Source organism: Cyclopterus lumpus, chromosome 5, assembly GCF_009769545.1.
Source record: "Cyclopterus lumpus isolate fCycLum1 chromosome 5, fCycLum1.pri, whole genome shotgun sequence".
Lineage (NCBI taxonomy): Eukaryota > Metazoa > Chordata > Actinopteri > Perciformes > Cyclopteridae > Cyclopterus > Cyclopterus lumpus.
Window position 1 is genome coordinate 21,559,509 of NC_046970.1, and position 16,756 is coordinate 21,576,264.

At 40.0% G+C, this 16,756-nt stretch overlaps 1 protein-coding gene across 1 annotated transcript; it reads right to left on the reverse strand.

Moving 5' to 3' along the window:
* Nucleotides 1-1,550: 1,550 nt before the first annotated feature.
* Nucleotides 1,551-15,095, reverse strand: LOC117731101 (immunoglobulin-like and fibronectin type III domain-containing protein 1). Its single transcript, XM_034533255.1, has 24 exons — nt 15,044-15,095; nt 14,746-14,868; nt 14,499-14,635; nt 14,284-14,383; nt 14,142-14,183; nt 14,016-14,058; nt 13,762-13,945; nt 13,562-13,675; nt 13,275-13,437; nt 12,875-13,147; nt 12,194-12,748; nt 11,978-12,102; nt 11,735-11,876; nt 11,308-11,601; nt 10,900-11,196; nt 10,635-10,814; nt 10,392-10,520; nt 9,995-10,303; nt 9,823-9,908; nt 9,504-9,696; nt 8,885-9,181; nt 7,758-8,084; nt 2,628-2,707; nt 1,551-1,823 (listed from the first exon to the last, which is right to left on the reverse strand). The coding sequence occupies exons 1-24, from the start codon at nt 15,093-15,095 to the stop codon at nt 1,551-1,553; spliced, it is 4,518 nt and encodes a 1,505-aa protein (XP_034389146.1).
* Nucleotides 15,096-16,756: the final 1,661 nt, after the last annotated feature.

Genomic DNA, 16,756 nt, shown 5'->3' on the forward strand with positions numbered 1-16,756 from the left:
GATGAAGAAGAGCCCGAGAGCCTCAATTGATGCCAAGGAAGTTTGTTTGCATCGAACATCTCGTTTTGATTGGATTTGACTTATACTTTATTTGATATCGTGCATTGTGCTCGTCCAGTTTGTTGAGATATTATGGACGATAATAAAAGATTTGCTAACCTCTATGAGTTGATTGGTTAAATGTGTGTTGATTACTGTTACGCTCCCGAAAAGACTGATTGATTATTTGATTATTCTGAATCGGTTCAAAAGTAAGAAAGGTACAGCTTCTCCAGAAAAAAAACAGGCACACGCATTACAAAAGGAAACAAAAGTCAAACCATGTATGGGAGCAAATGTTTTGACTGTCACACAAAACCACCACCTTTGTCCATGAATAACTGCATTGAAAGACTCAAAGTATGATCATTCGTGTCTGCCATGCAGCTGCTTGCTCTATCTTGAGTGTTTTCGCACTCCCGAGATTAAAAACCTCCTTAAAATTGGACCTTGAGTGTATAGTTTCATCAACAACATGATTTCTGAGCAGGTTTTTAACTTTCATTATTCAAGGGTTCCGTCACTTTAAGCTGCAGCAGGCTGCCGTGATGTTCAATTTATGACACGCTTATCAAGTGAACATCTTTTAACGATCTGTCAGATCCAGTCGCAGCGGGGATCTCTACTCGTACATGGCAATCCTTCATTACCCGCATGGGTGCTAAACTTAGAGTGACGAGCGTCACTTCTCTAGAATAGACTGATGGAGAGCAAGTGTTGCTAAGTGGATTTACAGACATGTTACTATTTTTTAGAATATATTACAACAATATGAATATTAGGTGAATATATACAGTATATGATACTTGCCTGAGGTGCATCATTTTTTGGATGCAAAAAAAACTGCACTTGCCTCTCTCCAATATCTGTAGAGTTGTTGCATTGTGATTCGTTTTTTAAAGTAAGACACAATCACACCAATACCGGTAACATCTGTTATTTCCACCTATATTTATATGAATAAAGATGCTGTTATATGAAGTTATGGGAAGTCAAAATACAGTGATTTGAAATTGTTTCAATATTTGACTTAAACTTGCCATTTAAAAAAAGTATATATTTAGCATCTTACATGTTTTGGTAGACCTCTATGATACCCACAATACATTTTAATAACAATAATAATACTTTGCTTTTCTAGACACTCAAAGACGCTTTTACATAAGGGCTAGACTAAATAGAAATAGAAGGAGCAAACAAAACAAACAAACAAAAGACAAAAAAAAGGCGAATTTGAAGAGGTGGGTTTTGAGGGCTTCCTTGAATGAAGCACAGTCCCTTGGGGGACACCGTGGGTGACTGGGGAGGTGGAGGATTTACAGTTATTTATGGCAATGAATCGATGTCTGTCTGAGAGATACGAGGTGAACCAGGAAAGGGCAGTGCCAGTTATGCCAAGGGACAACTGGAGACGTGAGAGGTGGATGGAGTAGTTGATAGTGTCGAAGGCGGCACTGAAGTCGAGGAGGATGAGGATGGTGAGGAAGCCAGAATCGGCAGCGAGAAGTATGTCATTTGTGATTTTCAGTAGGACGGTTTCCGTGCTGCGTCTTGAACGGAATCCGGATGGGAAGGGTTTCGTAGAGATTATGGAGATTGAGGTGGGACTTGAGTTGTGATGCAACGGCTCTCTCAAGGACTTTGCACAGGAAGGGGAGGTTGGAGATGGGCCGGTAGTTGTTGGGGATGTCAGGGTCAAGAGCTTGAGTGGGGGTGGTGGGTATGAGACCAGGGGACAGTGTGGAGTTGATGACGTTTGTGATGTGAGGATAGACAGGCCTTGACTGAGAGGGAAGGGGGTCATTTTGGTGAGGAACGTTTAATTTAAACAGAAACTTTGTTTCTTAGAAAACCAATTAAGAGCATTAATTGGTATTTGGCTCAGCAGGGTTAGCAAACCGTTTGGTGGTTTGAATTAAATGGAGTAAAGAGCACTTGCCATGAGAGCAACCTGGCAAAGGCAATCGTGTTGACGTTAAGACAGTCGATCAATATAATATACCTTCCAAACATAGGTAGTGGAGAAGTAAGTATAGAAACAAAGCAATAACAATGTGACAACAGATGCTCCAGGCCTGGAATACATTTCCCTTGTCACACCCATTTACTAACAGCCCAATATGCCCAACTAGAGCAGCCACCTTAAGACTGTACATAAGAAGTGAACATGGGTTTGTGTATTGCTGTTATGAAGCCTGGATTTGGGCAGTTTAGCCTTTACCATCTTGGCTGTTGTCATCTGGGTTTTATTTGTAACCAGAAGTGACAATCACAAGGTAGCCCCACCCTGAAGCATACCTTGCTATATGGTCTATTTTACTCTAAATGAGAACATCATTTACTAAATAAACTTCATGCTGTTTTCGGAGAAGACTTGAATCTAGCAATTTGAGATACTGAGGTAATAAATCAACTGAGGAGCAGGGTCGTTATCTCAGACTTGTTTTTGTAACCGCAGGAGTCGCCCCCTGCTGGCCATTAGAACAACATGAAAGTTTAAGGCAGCTCGCTTTGGCTTCACTGTTCAGACCCGGAGGTTGTCGCCCCGCTTGGACCTCGAGGTGAATAGAACAGACACTCGGTCTCACTGGGTGACCGAGCAGCTGAATGACGGACAGACCAGCTGACTGCACTGTCTGTTGATGGCGTTGCTGATATGCCGCTGCAGCTGAGGGGCCAGTGGTTTTTCAAAACTAAATCCTGAATTCCAGCTAAAGAACTCAAACCTGAATGAACAACTGCGTGACATTTATCAGTATGAATTAGAGTTCCACAAAACGGTTGACCACGTGATGTTCTTGGGTGTCGATGGACCGTGGACGATGAGAAAACTAGATTACTATCGAACGTTATCTTCCTTTTTAACACCAAACACTGTGCTCTGAAATTTGGGTTGTGAGAAGTTGAATGCATTTTTGCACTCAAAATGCATTTTGCGCTCCTCTCTTTAGCTTTAAAAGTTTTCATAACTTGTTATGTGTACTTTTCCTCGGACATGGTGTGTGAACAGCCTCTTTGCTATATGAGAGTTGTTTTTTTTAATGGCGTTCACGTGTCCTGTGTTGCTGCTGTTAACGCTACCAGCTGCTCATGTGACCAGCGCTGACATACGGCACAGGACTGAGACTAAGAGGATCATAAACATAATTAGAGGCAATATACGACTAAGGGCATGTTGAAAAAGCATATGTTATTACCAAGCTCTCTGTTTGCCTTAGTCCCAGAGAAATGTTATGGTTTGCGATGCATCTTTTTCAGTGAACAGATGAAGTGGAATCTGGCCAGTGTTGAGGTAAATATATAAAAATGAAAGCTTTGAGTGAAAAAAAAAAAAGAAAGAAGGATGTCCTTAAAAGTTTTTTTTGTTTTTTTTAAGCTGTCAGAGAAAAAAACTGACAAGATTTTAAAATGTTTATTATCTAACAATCTGTGTGTGATGGAAAGTATAAATAAATTGAACAACATCAATAAACCTTGCACCTCTTTCACTTTATATACACTGTATACACTTTTTTAATTTTCTTTATATTTTAATTTGTCTTAAATGTAATACGTCCTGCTCTGCTATTTTATTTTATTCATACTTAATATTAATATTTGATGTTAACTGTGTAACCTTGCTGCTGCTACAACCAAATTTCCCCCTGGGGATGAATTAAGTATCTATCTATCTATCTATCTATCTATCTATCTATCTATCTATGAATTTTTGTCTATTTTTATTTGCCAACACAAACTCGTGAGGTAAGAAGCAACTGTTGCTATTGGAGGGGGACACAATATATTTGCATTTCTAAGCTCTATTAAATGACTCGGATAACCTGATCTGATTTTATATTTGCACAAAGTTTATACGTAACATGAATACAAAAAGTACACGTGTGAGCAAACACTCGAGGAGCAAAATGCGCTTTTTAAAACTGAAATACTGCCCTTTACAAACCACACTTCCTACAACGAGGCAGCTCCGTGGTGTTCACAGGCGAACACTTTCCGCAGTTTGCCACATTAACTCAATGTTATCTTTTGAGAGTGAATCCGCCACAGGATTAGTTCAGTGTCGACTGTCGCCAAGTCTACATATTTAACGCCGCCATCTGAGAATGGTGTCTGTAAGCTGGATGATGAACTTACCTCAGTACTCCTGTGATCCTCTTGAGTGGTGCCACTTCTCAGTCTGATATCTGAGTGTTGCCTCTTTGGTCTTTAAGCTACTTAGTGCTTACAGGAATGCCAATGACTCTGCGACAAGCACTCGCATTGTCATGACATAGAGCCTGCCAAAAAGGGGATTGCTTTTTAGTTTTTGGCATAAATCACCACCTCTGGCAAGGGGGGGAGGTGGGAGCCTCCACGGTGGGGTGACCATGACTCTGGCTTCTTCTGACAAATGCATGGGGGGGCGACTGTGGCTCAGTGAGAGAGCAGGGTCGTCCTTCAATCGGAGGATCGGCGGTTCGATCCTCTGGTCCATGTCAATGTGTCCTTGGGCAAGACACTTAACCCCAAATTGCTCCTTCACAGGTTGTGAATGATGAGCGATGGCGAGATAGTCGTGATTGGCGGGTGGCAACTTGCATGGTGGCCCCTGCCGTCGCTGTAGGAATGTGTGTGAAGGATGACGTGTAGTGTTCAAGCGCTTTGAGTGGGTTGGAAGACGAGAAAAGTGGAGTAGATTTATCATGTCACAGAATGATACACATTCTCCGTCTGGAAAAATTAAATTAAACCAATTGTCGTCACGATATCAATTTATAGATGCTCCAATGTGTGCTGTACTGTTTTCGGCATCCGGATGTTTCCACTTGATATTTTACAAAGTGTTCCTTCCTCCATTTTTGTGTTGTCTTTCAAGAAAATATTATGACATTGTATTAATGCGATATGTTTTGTGATACAGTATCACTTCCCAAAAACACTGTATTGGAAAAACTATATATATAATGTGTGTGTGTTTTGACTATATTTTTATTGTAAATGTACACATACACCACACACTGTTAAAGAAACTGGCAAGCAATATTATTTTTTTTACTGATGTAGGCAAATATACCATCTTGCTTTGATGTGGGATGTTAAGATGCTGACTGATGGCCATCAGTTCGCGTCTGTGGCCTTCGTCTTGGCTGTGTGTCAACAATCCAACACGTACTGTATATATATATATATATTACACACACATCACCTTGAGGATATCAACCTAAGGGTGAGAAGTCATTGAGATTCCTCATGGAGTCTGTGTTGCTGGCACTTGAAACCACAGCCCAGTTATTGTGGTCTTAGTAATAACAGTTTGAGCACGATTATGTGTGCGCGGATATTTCAAGCAGTGTAATTCGAAGTGAATGCGTGGCACAGGAGCTGCGAATGTTCTCCGGCATGAGCAGCTGATGGAGGTTTGATGTTCCTGAAGGCATTTATTGCCCAAGGCCACTGAAGTTGGGAGCTTCGAATTCTAGCCTGCAAAGGAAGGACAAAGCAAGTCCATGCAACATGGGTAGAGGTTATCCCATACGGGTGTTGGCGAGATTCCTACACTGTATGTACACTGCGTTGGCCCAGCAGTTATTAAACCTAAACTTCAATAAAATTGCAAAAAGATTCTGATCTAGTGTGGAAAAATCATCCACTGCATCCGTGTGTTTTATGTTATAAAATGAAGGTTTCTTTCATCATGTCCGATTTGAAGCAAACCTCTTTTGTACTGTAAGCTAACACCCTTTTTTATATGTAAAACATTTTGTTTATGTACTATTACAAGTAATGGTGAAACACTATTGACATGTGGTTTGAGGCTTTTAAATGTCAAATCGGAGTGCAATAAACTCTGAAATAACCGGACGCCATGAGGCCAGTCATACGAGTGTGTCCTAAGAGTTAACACAGGAAGATGCACAGTTGTTTGAAAGGTTGCACTTCATCATGCACACGAAATGTTTTTCTTTTATGACTTTCCATAATAGACTTTCCATATGCTCTGACAGCATTGCAAACGCACGAGGCAGTCGAAGAGAAATGCGAAGCCATTACGACAGGTGGTCAAAAGCAGAAGCTGTGAACAAAGTGGAAAGGAACAATACACGTGGTTCACTAAATGGGATTAGTGGGAATTATTAATGGGTTTGGTAAAAATTATTTTCAGAATTGTGTACGAAACGATTTGGGACATAAATGAAAGACAAACTGGGAATATGAAATATTTTGGGAGGCAAGCATTTGGCAGAAAATGAAGAATGGGTGATTGTACCTGAAAGCCACGCATCAACATTTTGGCGTATGGGATATTTAGGCTTGACACATTTTTTGTGTTTCTTTTTTTTTTTTCACGCACATGAATGTCTGTTGGTCCATCACTTTGTGCCAGACTGAAATATTTGTATTTCATATTTGGTGTACTACCATGATGTTGACATGTATTTATTTATTTATTTCACTGTCTCGGCCACATTTCGATGTGTTGCCATTGTATTTGGCAAAAACCTTCACGGCGCCATAATGATCAATCATTTTGACTTTAATTTTGACCTCTAGAGCCACTGTGAGGTGGACATCTGGTTCTGAGGGACACACATAAAATATATATATTTATTTTGTGTCTGTGTCTTCACGTTATGCGTCATTGATTTCTTGGCTATTTAGTTAAGTTAATACATTAAATGCCACACTCGGTAATCACACTCACTGCTTCTCCACTAGCTTTCTTCCCTCTGCAGTTTGTTAGGATACATATGAATTATTATTTGGGGGATTTAGCTATGGGTAATATAGGATGTAAAACTTTTTTTTATTTTTTATTCTAGTGCTTTGGCAAGATTCATTTCTTTAAAATCAAGTTCTCTGTTCAATTGGTTTGGATACACGTTATTGGTCAACTGGTAAGGTACTTGTTATGTTGTCATGAAGTTTGAATTTGCCGATGAAGATGGTCACGTTGATATTGAATTAGAAACATTAAGAACAGACTTCTTGTGAAGATACTGGTGAAGGTGGCCGATATGGAGTAATAGCATATTGGCGTTAGCATTTAGCTCAAAACAAGAAGGGCCTCACAGAGCAGGTACAATGTCTGTGGACTCTTAGTCTTGGTATACTGGAAATATCAAGTGAAAAGCTCATGGTTCAATTGAGGTTAAAGATTGACAAGTAAGACAGTTCAGTGTTCAACAGGAAGGCTTTATTTACATTTGTGGCACAATTCTTAATAATTTAAACAGGAAATATGCAAACACTGAAACATACTCCGTTATAGCCGTATTGTATATCTGCAAATTTCCATGAGGAATTATTCTTGTTTCCTTTACATGAAACCACAGAGGAAAAAGAGCTCAATGAATAAACATGTTTTGGTAAAAGATTAGCATTTAATTAATGTTAAATCCTGAACGTCTTCTTTTTCAAAGTGCTCCTTGCATCTCGCTGATACATTTTGTCAAATCTACACTCAAGTACAACACAATCTAGTTTCATCCAGTACATTTGTTTAGATTTTTCCTTCTCTCGTTCATCCTTAATTTCTTCTGTTGTACTGTAATTCACAAAAAGCATGTTTCAAAATTGGCAAATCTTTTCTATAGCGTTCATCTTAAATGGAACAAGGCATCTTCAGGGGTTCGGGCCTCCTAATCTTCAGGAGGATGGAGAGAAGATAATTATTCAAACACGTAGCCAGATGAGTAGAATTTAAGATGTAACGACAGCATTTGAATGTGTGTTTTTACCTTTAACAACCAGTTTAGTGGAACACTCCATTCTGCCCAGAGGGTTTTCTGCAATGACTGTGTAATCCCCGCTGTCCTTCGGGCCAACTTTAAGTATCACCATGGAGCAGACGCCGCATGTGTTGGTGATGTAGTAGTTGGTGTTGGTGTTGAGGCTGATGTTGTTCCTGTACCAGGTGACATGGGGTTTGGGGTTTCCCGTCACAGCACAACTCATGTTGCACTCGTAGCTCTCTGGAATTTTGTGCATTTTTAGCGGAACAGAGAACGAGGGAGGCGTCTCAAAGCAGCAATTTTTAGTGGCAGGATGGTTCAAAGAAAATGTTTCTGGAAGGATACAAGAGAAAGGAGATGTACATTAATACAAAGTAATCTATAATTATTGTTTTGTTTTTTTTACTAATTTAAGTAATTTGACTCCGCACATGGTACATTTCATGTACATAAGGCAAACATTTATTAGCAATGATGAACCACGTTGCCATACAGTGTGCTCTACCCATATGCACAAAACATGTGTTGAGGTGAAATGTCACAGTTACTTACAGCAGCCAGGAGATGTTCTTACATTTTCTGTTTATATTCTTTAATTGCATTTTAATGATCATTTTATTAATCCTTTTATGCTTTTAATAAGTACATCTAATCACTTGTGTAGGGCTGTGATGTGTTATCCTTACATCTTAGAACCTGGAACCAGCTATCTTTTTTTGCATTTAGACTTAAAACAATTACTAAAATGATAAATTGATTTTCTTTTCTTTTTTTGGACTGAACTACTTGACTGATCAACGTAATGTTTGCAGCTCTATAGTCATCTGCATGTATTTATATCTGGGTTGATGTCTTTTAATCTGCACTAGCGTTGCAACTAACAATTATTTTTGTTATTGTGGATCCATGAAATTGTGAGAAATGCCCATCACACGTTTTAAGAGCCTTTGTGGCATCTTACAACACGTCTTGTTTCATCTGACTTACAGAATCCAACCCAAATATATTCATTTTAAAACTCTATTTTTAAAAAGCTGAAACGATTTATTAATGATCAAAATGGTTTGCCATTTAATTCTCAGTTGATCAACTAATTGGCCATCAAACCACTCGTTCCTGCTCTATACACCTGCCTTTTCTTCTCTTCACTTCCCAGGTTGTGGACTCCGAAGGTTTGGAAAGTCCCATGTCATTCCTGGTGTAGACCCGGAAGTTATACTGCCTCCCCGGCATGATATTGACGACGGTGCACTTGTTATTGAAGACATGGTCTGCCACGGTTTGCCAAGAAAGCATCTCAGAGTCTCGCTTGGTGATCACGTAGTGCAGCCTGTCGTCTTTCTTCTCATCTGGAGAGGGAGCCCAGGACACCGTCACCGTTCCCGACACGTTCTCCTTCAGCTCCACGGGGCCCGGAGGCTTGGGCTCGTCTGGAAACGGGTAAGACATTATTTTTATTATCTGTTGCTCTCTTTACTTTTTCCCCACCTGTCTCTTTAGTCCAAAGGGTACACAAAATGTAGTCCACACAATACTTTGTATATATCGTAGGCATGTTTGCTTCATTTCTTAAGCACTGATTACATTTTCTTTGCACCTTTTTTTTAAAGAAATATGTTAACAGCGTATTGCTTCCTCCAAAAACTACATAGACTTTGTAACAATTTTAAAAAGAGAATGCAAGTCCATTGACCATTGGTACTCAACTTATATTTGCTACATGTTAGTTGGCATTTTCCTCTTTCACTCTACCTGTGACTCTGATCTCGATACTGGCGGTCACCTGACCAACAAGGTTCTTGACGATGATCATATAGATCCCAGTGTCATGGCGCTCTGCTGTGGGGATCATTAGCTGCGTTGATGTGTCTGTGTTGTGCACTGTCACATGCTTGGCGACAGGAACACTGTCCTTGAGCCATTTAATAGTCGGTATTGGAGAGGCCTGCCAACAACAGGAGATAGAGGGCTAAAATGTGGGTTCATACTTTCTTTGTAGAGCAGCAGAGAAGTGTCTAATCTGACACTTTCAACAGGACATTGAAGGTTTTGTGTGAATGATATACTGCACCTGAAAGTTGAAGTTCACTCGAGCAGAGTTCCCAGCTTTCATCACCATAAAGTTCTTCATTTTTTTGTCAGTGAATTGAGGTCTCACTGTAACAGTGTGGGAAAAGTAATTAAATGAAGGTGAAATGGATAGAGTTCTGACTGCAGACGGTTCACAATTTCCACTGACTCACCTGCAGGAGGCATTGCAATGATGTAGTTGTTTAACTCTTGAGGCTCCCCGTCTCCACCCTCATTGGTGGCTAGAACTCTTACCCAGTACATGGCCATGGACTTCAGACCCATAATAGTATAGGAGCTTAAAATGATAGCATTGGAGTTACAGCGACCCCATTCTGGGTTTTCTGCTGGTCTGAGCTCCACAAAATATCCTTTGGCCTCATCCTGGACCCCTTCCTCTTCCGTTGGTTTGGCCCAGCCCAGCGATAAGGTGGAGTATGTGGAGTCTGTCACCTTCAGGTCAATAACTTTACCTGGGGGCTCTGAAAGCATAAACATTTAAGCATAGATATTTTAAACAGTTAAGCATTGAGGTAATAATAATATAGCTTTAATCGGCTTATTACTCACTCTTTGGATCTCTGGCAAAAACAAAGACAGAAGGCGAACTTGGCTCTCCAGCTCCAGAAATGTTGATCGCTGATACACGGAACTCATACTCGAGGCCTTCAACTACATCTGTGACTGCATAATTCTTCTCTGTTGGCGTGTCAAAAAGTCTAGTTACTAGTATAGAATGTAGAATATCATTCTAGACTTTTGCACATTTTCCAATTGAATATGCTCCAACTGTATCAAGATGCAACACTGTACCTTTGATGGGTTCATTGGGAGGGTTGACATGGCCCCACAGATTACTGCCATTCTTGCGTTTCTCGACGTTGTATCCCAAAAGTTTCGTTCCTCCAGTATTAGTGGGTGCAGACCAAGCAAGATTGATGCAGTCTTTGAAAGCACTTACTATTTTTGGTGTAGAAGGAGCTCCAGGGTATGCTGAGTTATGAAATAGAAGAAAAAACATTGTCACATTTTTTTTAACTGACTCGATACATGTCATCATGCTTGTCAAAAGACTCACCCTTTGTCCCTGCCTGAATGTCATCCGTCTCCATCATTTCACTGATGCCTTGATCAGTTTCCGCCCTGATGTGGTAGCAGTACTTTCTGCCGTGATCGACATCACGATCCCTGTATTTAGGCTCTGGGCCAATCTTGCCTAATTTCTTCCAGCTGTTTCGGCCAATTTGCTGGCGCTCCAGGATGTAGTCTGTAATGGGGGAACCTCCATTGTCTTTGGGGGTCCTCCATTTGAAGTCAATGCCACTTGACGAGGCTTCAATAATATCAACCGGGCCCAGTGGGGGTGTTGGTTTATCTGTGGGGGAGACGAAATAGAGAACAAACACACTCATTTCCACTTCCGTTATTTCGTGCCTTTGTACAACTGAAAACAAGCGGTTCTCAACATGCAGTGTACCAACCATACCTAAAACAACAAGCTGTGTGATGGCTTCAGTTGTTCCACATTCATTTTTTATCCTAATCTTAATTTCTCCTGTGAGTTTGCGTTGGCACTTGGTAAGGACCAGGCGGCTGTGTGAGGAAGACTTCTCTATTCTGACATGGGTGTCCTTGAAGAGCTCTTCACCCTCATGATACCACTGGATCTTCATGGGTTCTCGTCCCACAAAGGATATCTCGAAGGCTGCATCTTTCCCTGTTTTGATTATGACAGGTTCTTTGAACTCTGCGAGGTCATCTGGGTTAATTCTTGGAGGATCTAGCAGAAACAACATGCATATTACCAGACTTTAATTGCTGAGCTGAAAAGAAAATTGTTTTACACATTTTCTTAGTGGCTGCTCTTTTGCTGTGCTTTAGTTGAAGAGCCTCATTGATTCTGATTACAATACCTTCAACACTTAGTGCAGCTTCTGTTTTACGGCCATCAGCTTCACAGCGGTACTTTCCAGCATCATCTTCTTTGCAGTTCTTGATAATTAGTTTGCGATAAGTCCCATCTTTAACAATACAGATATCTTCTGTAGCCGTTATCTGAAATGCACACACACACACACACACACACACACACATAAACACACTTAAATCTCAGAAGGTTAAAGACGAAAGCTATTCCTCTCTCAACTCCTCCTCACCTCTTTCTCATCTTTGTACCAGACTCCATCACAGTCCTCACTGCTCAGCCTGCAGACCAGTTCTGCATCAGTACCAATGATTGTGGTTACATCTGACAGTCCTCCCGTGAAGTATACTCCTGGGTCTTAATGGAAATACAACAATATTGTTAACCAGGAACTGGAATATATGAAAAACAAAGCATCGGAATTGAATTCCTATGTTCTAATGCCTACCAATGACTGTATCAGGGACAAGTGGGCCTGCTCTCACTCTCTTTCTTTTCTCTTGTGCTGGCTCCCCTTCAGTATCAGCTACTTCAGCAGGAGCCTCTCCTTGTACATCTTCTTTCCCATCCTCTTTCTCCTCAACAGTGGTTCCTTCTGCTGTATCATCCATCTCTTTCTCAGTTTTCGTCCCTGCTTTTGGCTTGGCTTTCGCTTCGGCCATAACCCTCGCAGCGTTGCCGGCTGTGGTGCCGGCTGCGTTGCCGGCTGCGTTGCCGGCTGCGTTGCCGGCTGCGTTGCCGGCTGCGTCGCCGGTTGCCGCGTCGGCTGCCGCGTCGGCTGCCGCGTCGGCTGCCGCTACCGCGTCGGCTGCCGCTGCCGCGTCGGCAGCTTCCTTGTCGGCAGCTTCCTTGTCGGCCCTTGCCTTTGCAATCAACTTCTCTCTCTCCATCTGTATGTTAGCCTGTTGCTCCTCAGCAATCTTCAAAAGTTCGGCTCCACCACCACCTGCTCGGGTTGTTTTGCGAGCTTTCTTCTTTCTGCTTGCGTTTGGATCATTGTCGGCTAATAAAAATAAATAAATAGACAAAACAAGGATAATTTGTCAAGGCTTTATGTGTCATTTTCAGTATTTGATAAACTTATGTTGAACAGTCTGAAAAGATGCAGTTTAACATGTTTATACGGTACCTTCCACTACAAGCCAGGCATTGCAGGAGTTAAGTCCAGTCACAGCCGCATAAATTCCTTTGTCCAACAGTAGGCAGTCCTTCACCACCAACGAGTGAATCAGCATGTCCTCCGACACAGTTATGTCATATTTCTCTCCTTGCTCCAGTGTGTTATTCTTTCCCATCCATTTAATTTTTTTCATGGGTTGTGAGAGGACACAATCAAACACAGCGTCCTCTCTTTCCTCTGCTTTCACATCGTTAATCTTGACCAAGAACTCCACTGGGGGAACTAGAAAAAGAAAGACATTCTAAGCATAACATGGTATTTCGCATTTCCTGTCTCAGGGCAACTTGTGTATTCGCAGATTTCTTTTCGACTTCATTGTGCAGATAACTAATTTGGTAATTGTTCTTACGTTTGAAGTCAGTGGAGAAGATCTTTATTCCATCAACCTCCACTTGGTATAAACCTGCATCGTCTGGGTCGACACCATTGATGCTGAACACAAACTTCTTTCCCACCTGCTTCAGTCCGTGTTTTACTTCTGTGTCCACCTCAAAAGGAATCATAATTCCATCCTGTTTACACATAAGCAGTCATAAATTTTAGAGCAGTATGTAGTTTCAGATATTCAGTCCCCTATGTTTAATTAATTCACGATTGAGGGGAACACGAGTATATATTTAAAATGAGACATCTCACCTTGAATATGAAGATTTTGCTTTTCGGGTCTTTTAGTGACATTTCAAGTTCAAACTCTGCACCACCATCAGCCTTCAATTCAATGGGCTTTAGGTTGCAAATCCTTTCAACAACCTGTATTAAATAAAAAAAATAGCTTTGTACTTATATACAACAGCATTTATTCGTATAATTATAGATTCGATCAAGCTGAAACATACCTTTTCTTGCTCTTTCTCCCTCTCCAGCTTCCTCTCACTTAGTTTCTTAAGCATCCCGCGGAAATCAGTGACACCATACTGAGCACAGATGGCCTCATAATCTTTCTTTTCTGCACTCATCAACACTTCCCAAAACTTGTTATCAATTTCTGTTTTTTTGTCTTCTTTTACCTCGATGTCAACCCTACAAACCCCCCAAAGATATTAGTAAACACTATACGGTAGCAATCACGCAATGTAAATGTACCACTTACTTATTTAAGGTCTTTTTGAAGTCCTCAGGTATCTCTCTGACCGCTACAACAAAACCAACAGCATGTTAATGGATTTTACTAAGTGTCTGACATTGCATTATTATAGATTAAATGTAGGCTGTGTACCTGTTCTGGATTCTTGCATGGCTCTGCTCTTCTTAAAACCAACTGAAATGGAAGATAATTCAGTGAAGTGAGACAGAAGTTATGTTGCTTTATTTTAATAATACAAATTATTATAATAATGGAATAAAAGTGTGTTACTGACCCTCAATAATATTAAGCGCAGCGGTTACAACCGCCTTTCCATATTCATTTCTAGCAAAACACTTGTAGGTGTCGGCTTGATCCGCCGATACATCAGGCATCTATCAATCAATACACGATTATCAGTGTTTTTGCAAAAGAATAATGCAATAAAGATGGCCGATTATTCCATGTATTCATTCTCAAGTCTCCTTTAGATGTGGTCAGTGGTCTTACCTGTAGTTGGTATTCACCAGCAATTGAATCAAAGACAATCTTGTTATTTTCTTCGTTGAGTTCCCCGCTATTTCTCACCCAGGTCACAGTCGGTGTTGGGTTGCCAGTAATGACTGCTCTGAAGATAGCCAATTTTCCTATAGAAGTGGCAGCAAACAATGTACCATTATTTAATTGGTATCAACTTAAAGAAATATCTCAAACAAATAAGTTCTCTCATGTGATTAGAGGTGGAATTGTGCCTTACCTTCTTGAATAGTCAGAGCAATGGGTTTCCGGGTGAAATCTGGGGTGCTCATGCCTTCAGGTAGTTCTTCCACATACTGGGTGATCATAACTCCGGGCACCCTTGACCTCTTTTTTATTTTCACTGTCGATCAATAAATTGCGTTATTTACAAATGTATGAGGGTTTTAAACCGCTTTGATTTAAATTCATATGTCTCAGAAAAGGCTCTACTGTACATTTTAGTTTTCCTCAGATATTCTATTGTTTGTCAGTAATGTGCAGTTGAAACTTTCGGTGTTCAAACTCTCGTTACTTACCCTGCCCTGAAGCCGTTGGCTCCTCTTCCTTTGCTTTACGTATTTTAAACATCTTGATCTTGACAACAGCTTCTCTTCTACAGCAAAAAAAACAAAAAACATTACAATGCACTTTTGAAACTCTTCATAATTAATAAGGCAACACTGTTAAGTTTGTTCATACACAGTTTTAAGTGTTTTTCACTTTGATGGTTTCTTTGTCTGTATAAGGGCTTATTTCCCTTTGTCAATGCCCAACATATCCTAGAATCCCAATGTCGTCTGGAGCTGTTGGCATGACTGGACCACTGTTGGTAACCATCTGTCTGACATCCAGTTAATCTCTACCAGATGGTCTGAATCTGTAATGGGTATCCCATCATTGTTTTAACAGGCAATATGCCTACTTTTACAACACTACGGCCGTGCATTTTTAATTAAAGCCTATCCTTTGAGAGACCACTAAGATGGAATGGGAAACTATTCCTCCGTTCAATTACAAGCGCTGCATTGTGCGACGTCACTGTAAAACTATGAGAGTAAGATGTATGTCGTAAACGGTGTGAGGATCCATGCGTTAGTAACTCTATCTGTTCTATATATGAAAGAATTCCTGAGATCATCCTTTGTAGATTCTTGTAAGTGACTGGCTTAATTTGGCAGGCAGTAGGTCACATACCTCATAAAACATCTACAGTACTGTGCCATAACTCAGGAGGTGGCACACGTGTGTGTGCCTTACTGCAAATGTAGCATTAGTCATAACCATCTTTGTATTGAGGCTTTGCTTTCTTTTTAGCCCTGAATTATCTGCAGGTAAAAAGATTACACAATTGAAAAAGTACCACCATCAGAAAAGGTTCAAATTTGGATGGTTCAAATAATTCTAAATGTTTTTAATTATATCAAAGCTGTTCTCAAACTATGAGATTTGTCATGTTGTTGGTATCGTTTTAACATTACTACAAAAGGGTATAATTAGTCAGATGCCAAATTCTAGACTATTGCTTTATTGCCACTTCAATCAAATACTCTGAAAAGCATTTCAGTAACTATACACAACAAATATATTTTAACAGAAAAAAATGTACTATATATAAAATAGTATTTCCTAATTTGACAATCAGTTTGTTGTAATCCAACTGAAAGACTGAAGAATCAAATGGTCACATAGTGATATACTGTATGATATTGCAAGGTACATTTTTTCAGATTGACAAAAGGTTTCATTTAGAAAAGCATTGATTTGATTTATAAGTATAAATATAGTATACATTTATACTTAAGTATAAATCGATGCTTAAGTATACTGGCAAAGGGTGTGGACTCATTTATGAATGATCTATGTCCTTAATCTCAGAGCTGCATTTATTATCAGATGTGAGCATGTACTTTAATTCATTCATTTGTTTGTGATTAAATGAAAAATATGTTTGTTGTGTAGCACCAATTTTTGTTTATATGAGTCCTGCACAATCATGAATCTGATCCTGATCTTTTTTCAAAATGTTCCTGTATTTTATTAAATCTCATCAATCAATTATTCTGTCCTAAAAAACACGTATCATAAACAACAATTGTATCGATCATCATATTGGTTCTTATCACATCAGATACTAAACTGCTCTCATCATTCAATTAGAATTCTGACTTAGGCGAACAAGTAAGATCTCATTACCATTTATACACACGGTAATACAGTAATACGCAAACTAGTATGCGGTTTGCCAACAT

Bases quoted from the DNA above. Each gene is read 5' to 3' on its own strand.
- LOC117731101 (XM_034533255.1), bottom strand. From the start codon at position 15,095: ATGTTTAAAATACGTAAAGCAAAGGAAGAGGAGCCAACGGCTTCAGGG. The intron at 11,877-11,977 runs GTGAGGAGGAGT...TGTGCATTTCAG, and splicing joins GGTACAAAGATGAGAAAGAG to ATAACGGCTACAGAAGATAT. The intron at 8,085-8,884 runs GCAGGTGTATAG...GTATCCTTCCAG, and splicing joins GGAAGTGAAGAGAAGAAAAG to AAACATTTTCTTTGAACCAT.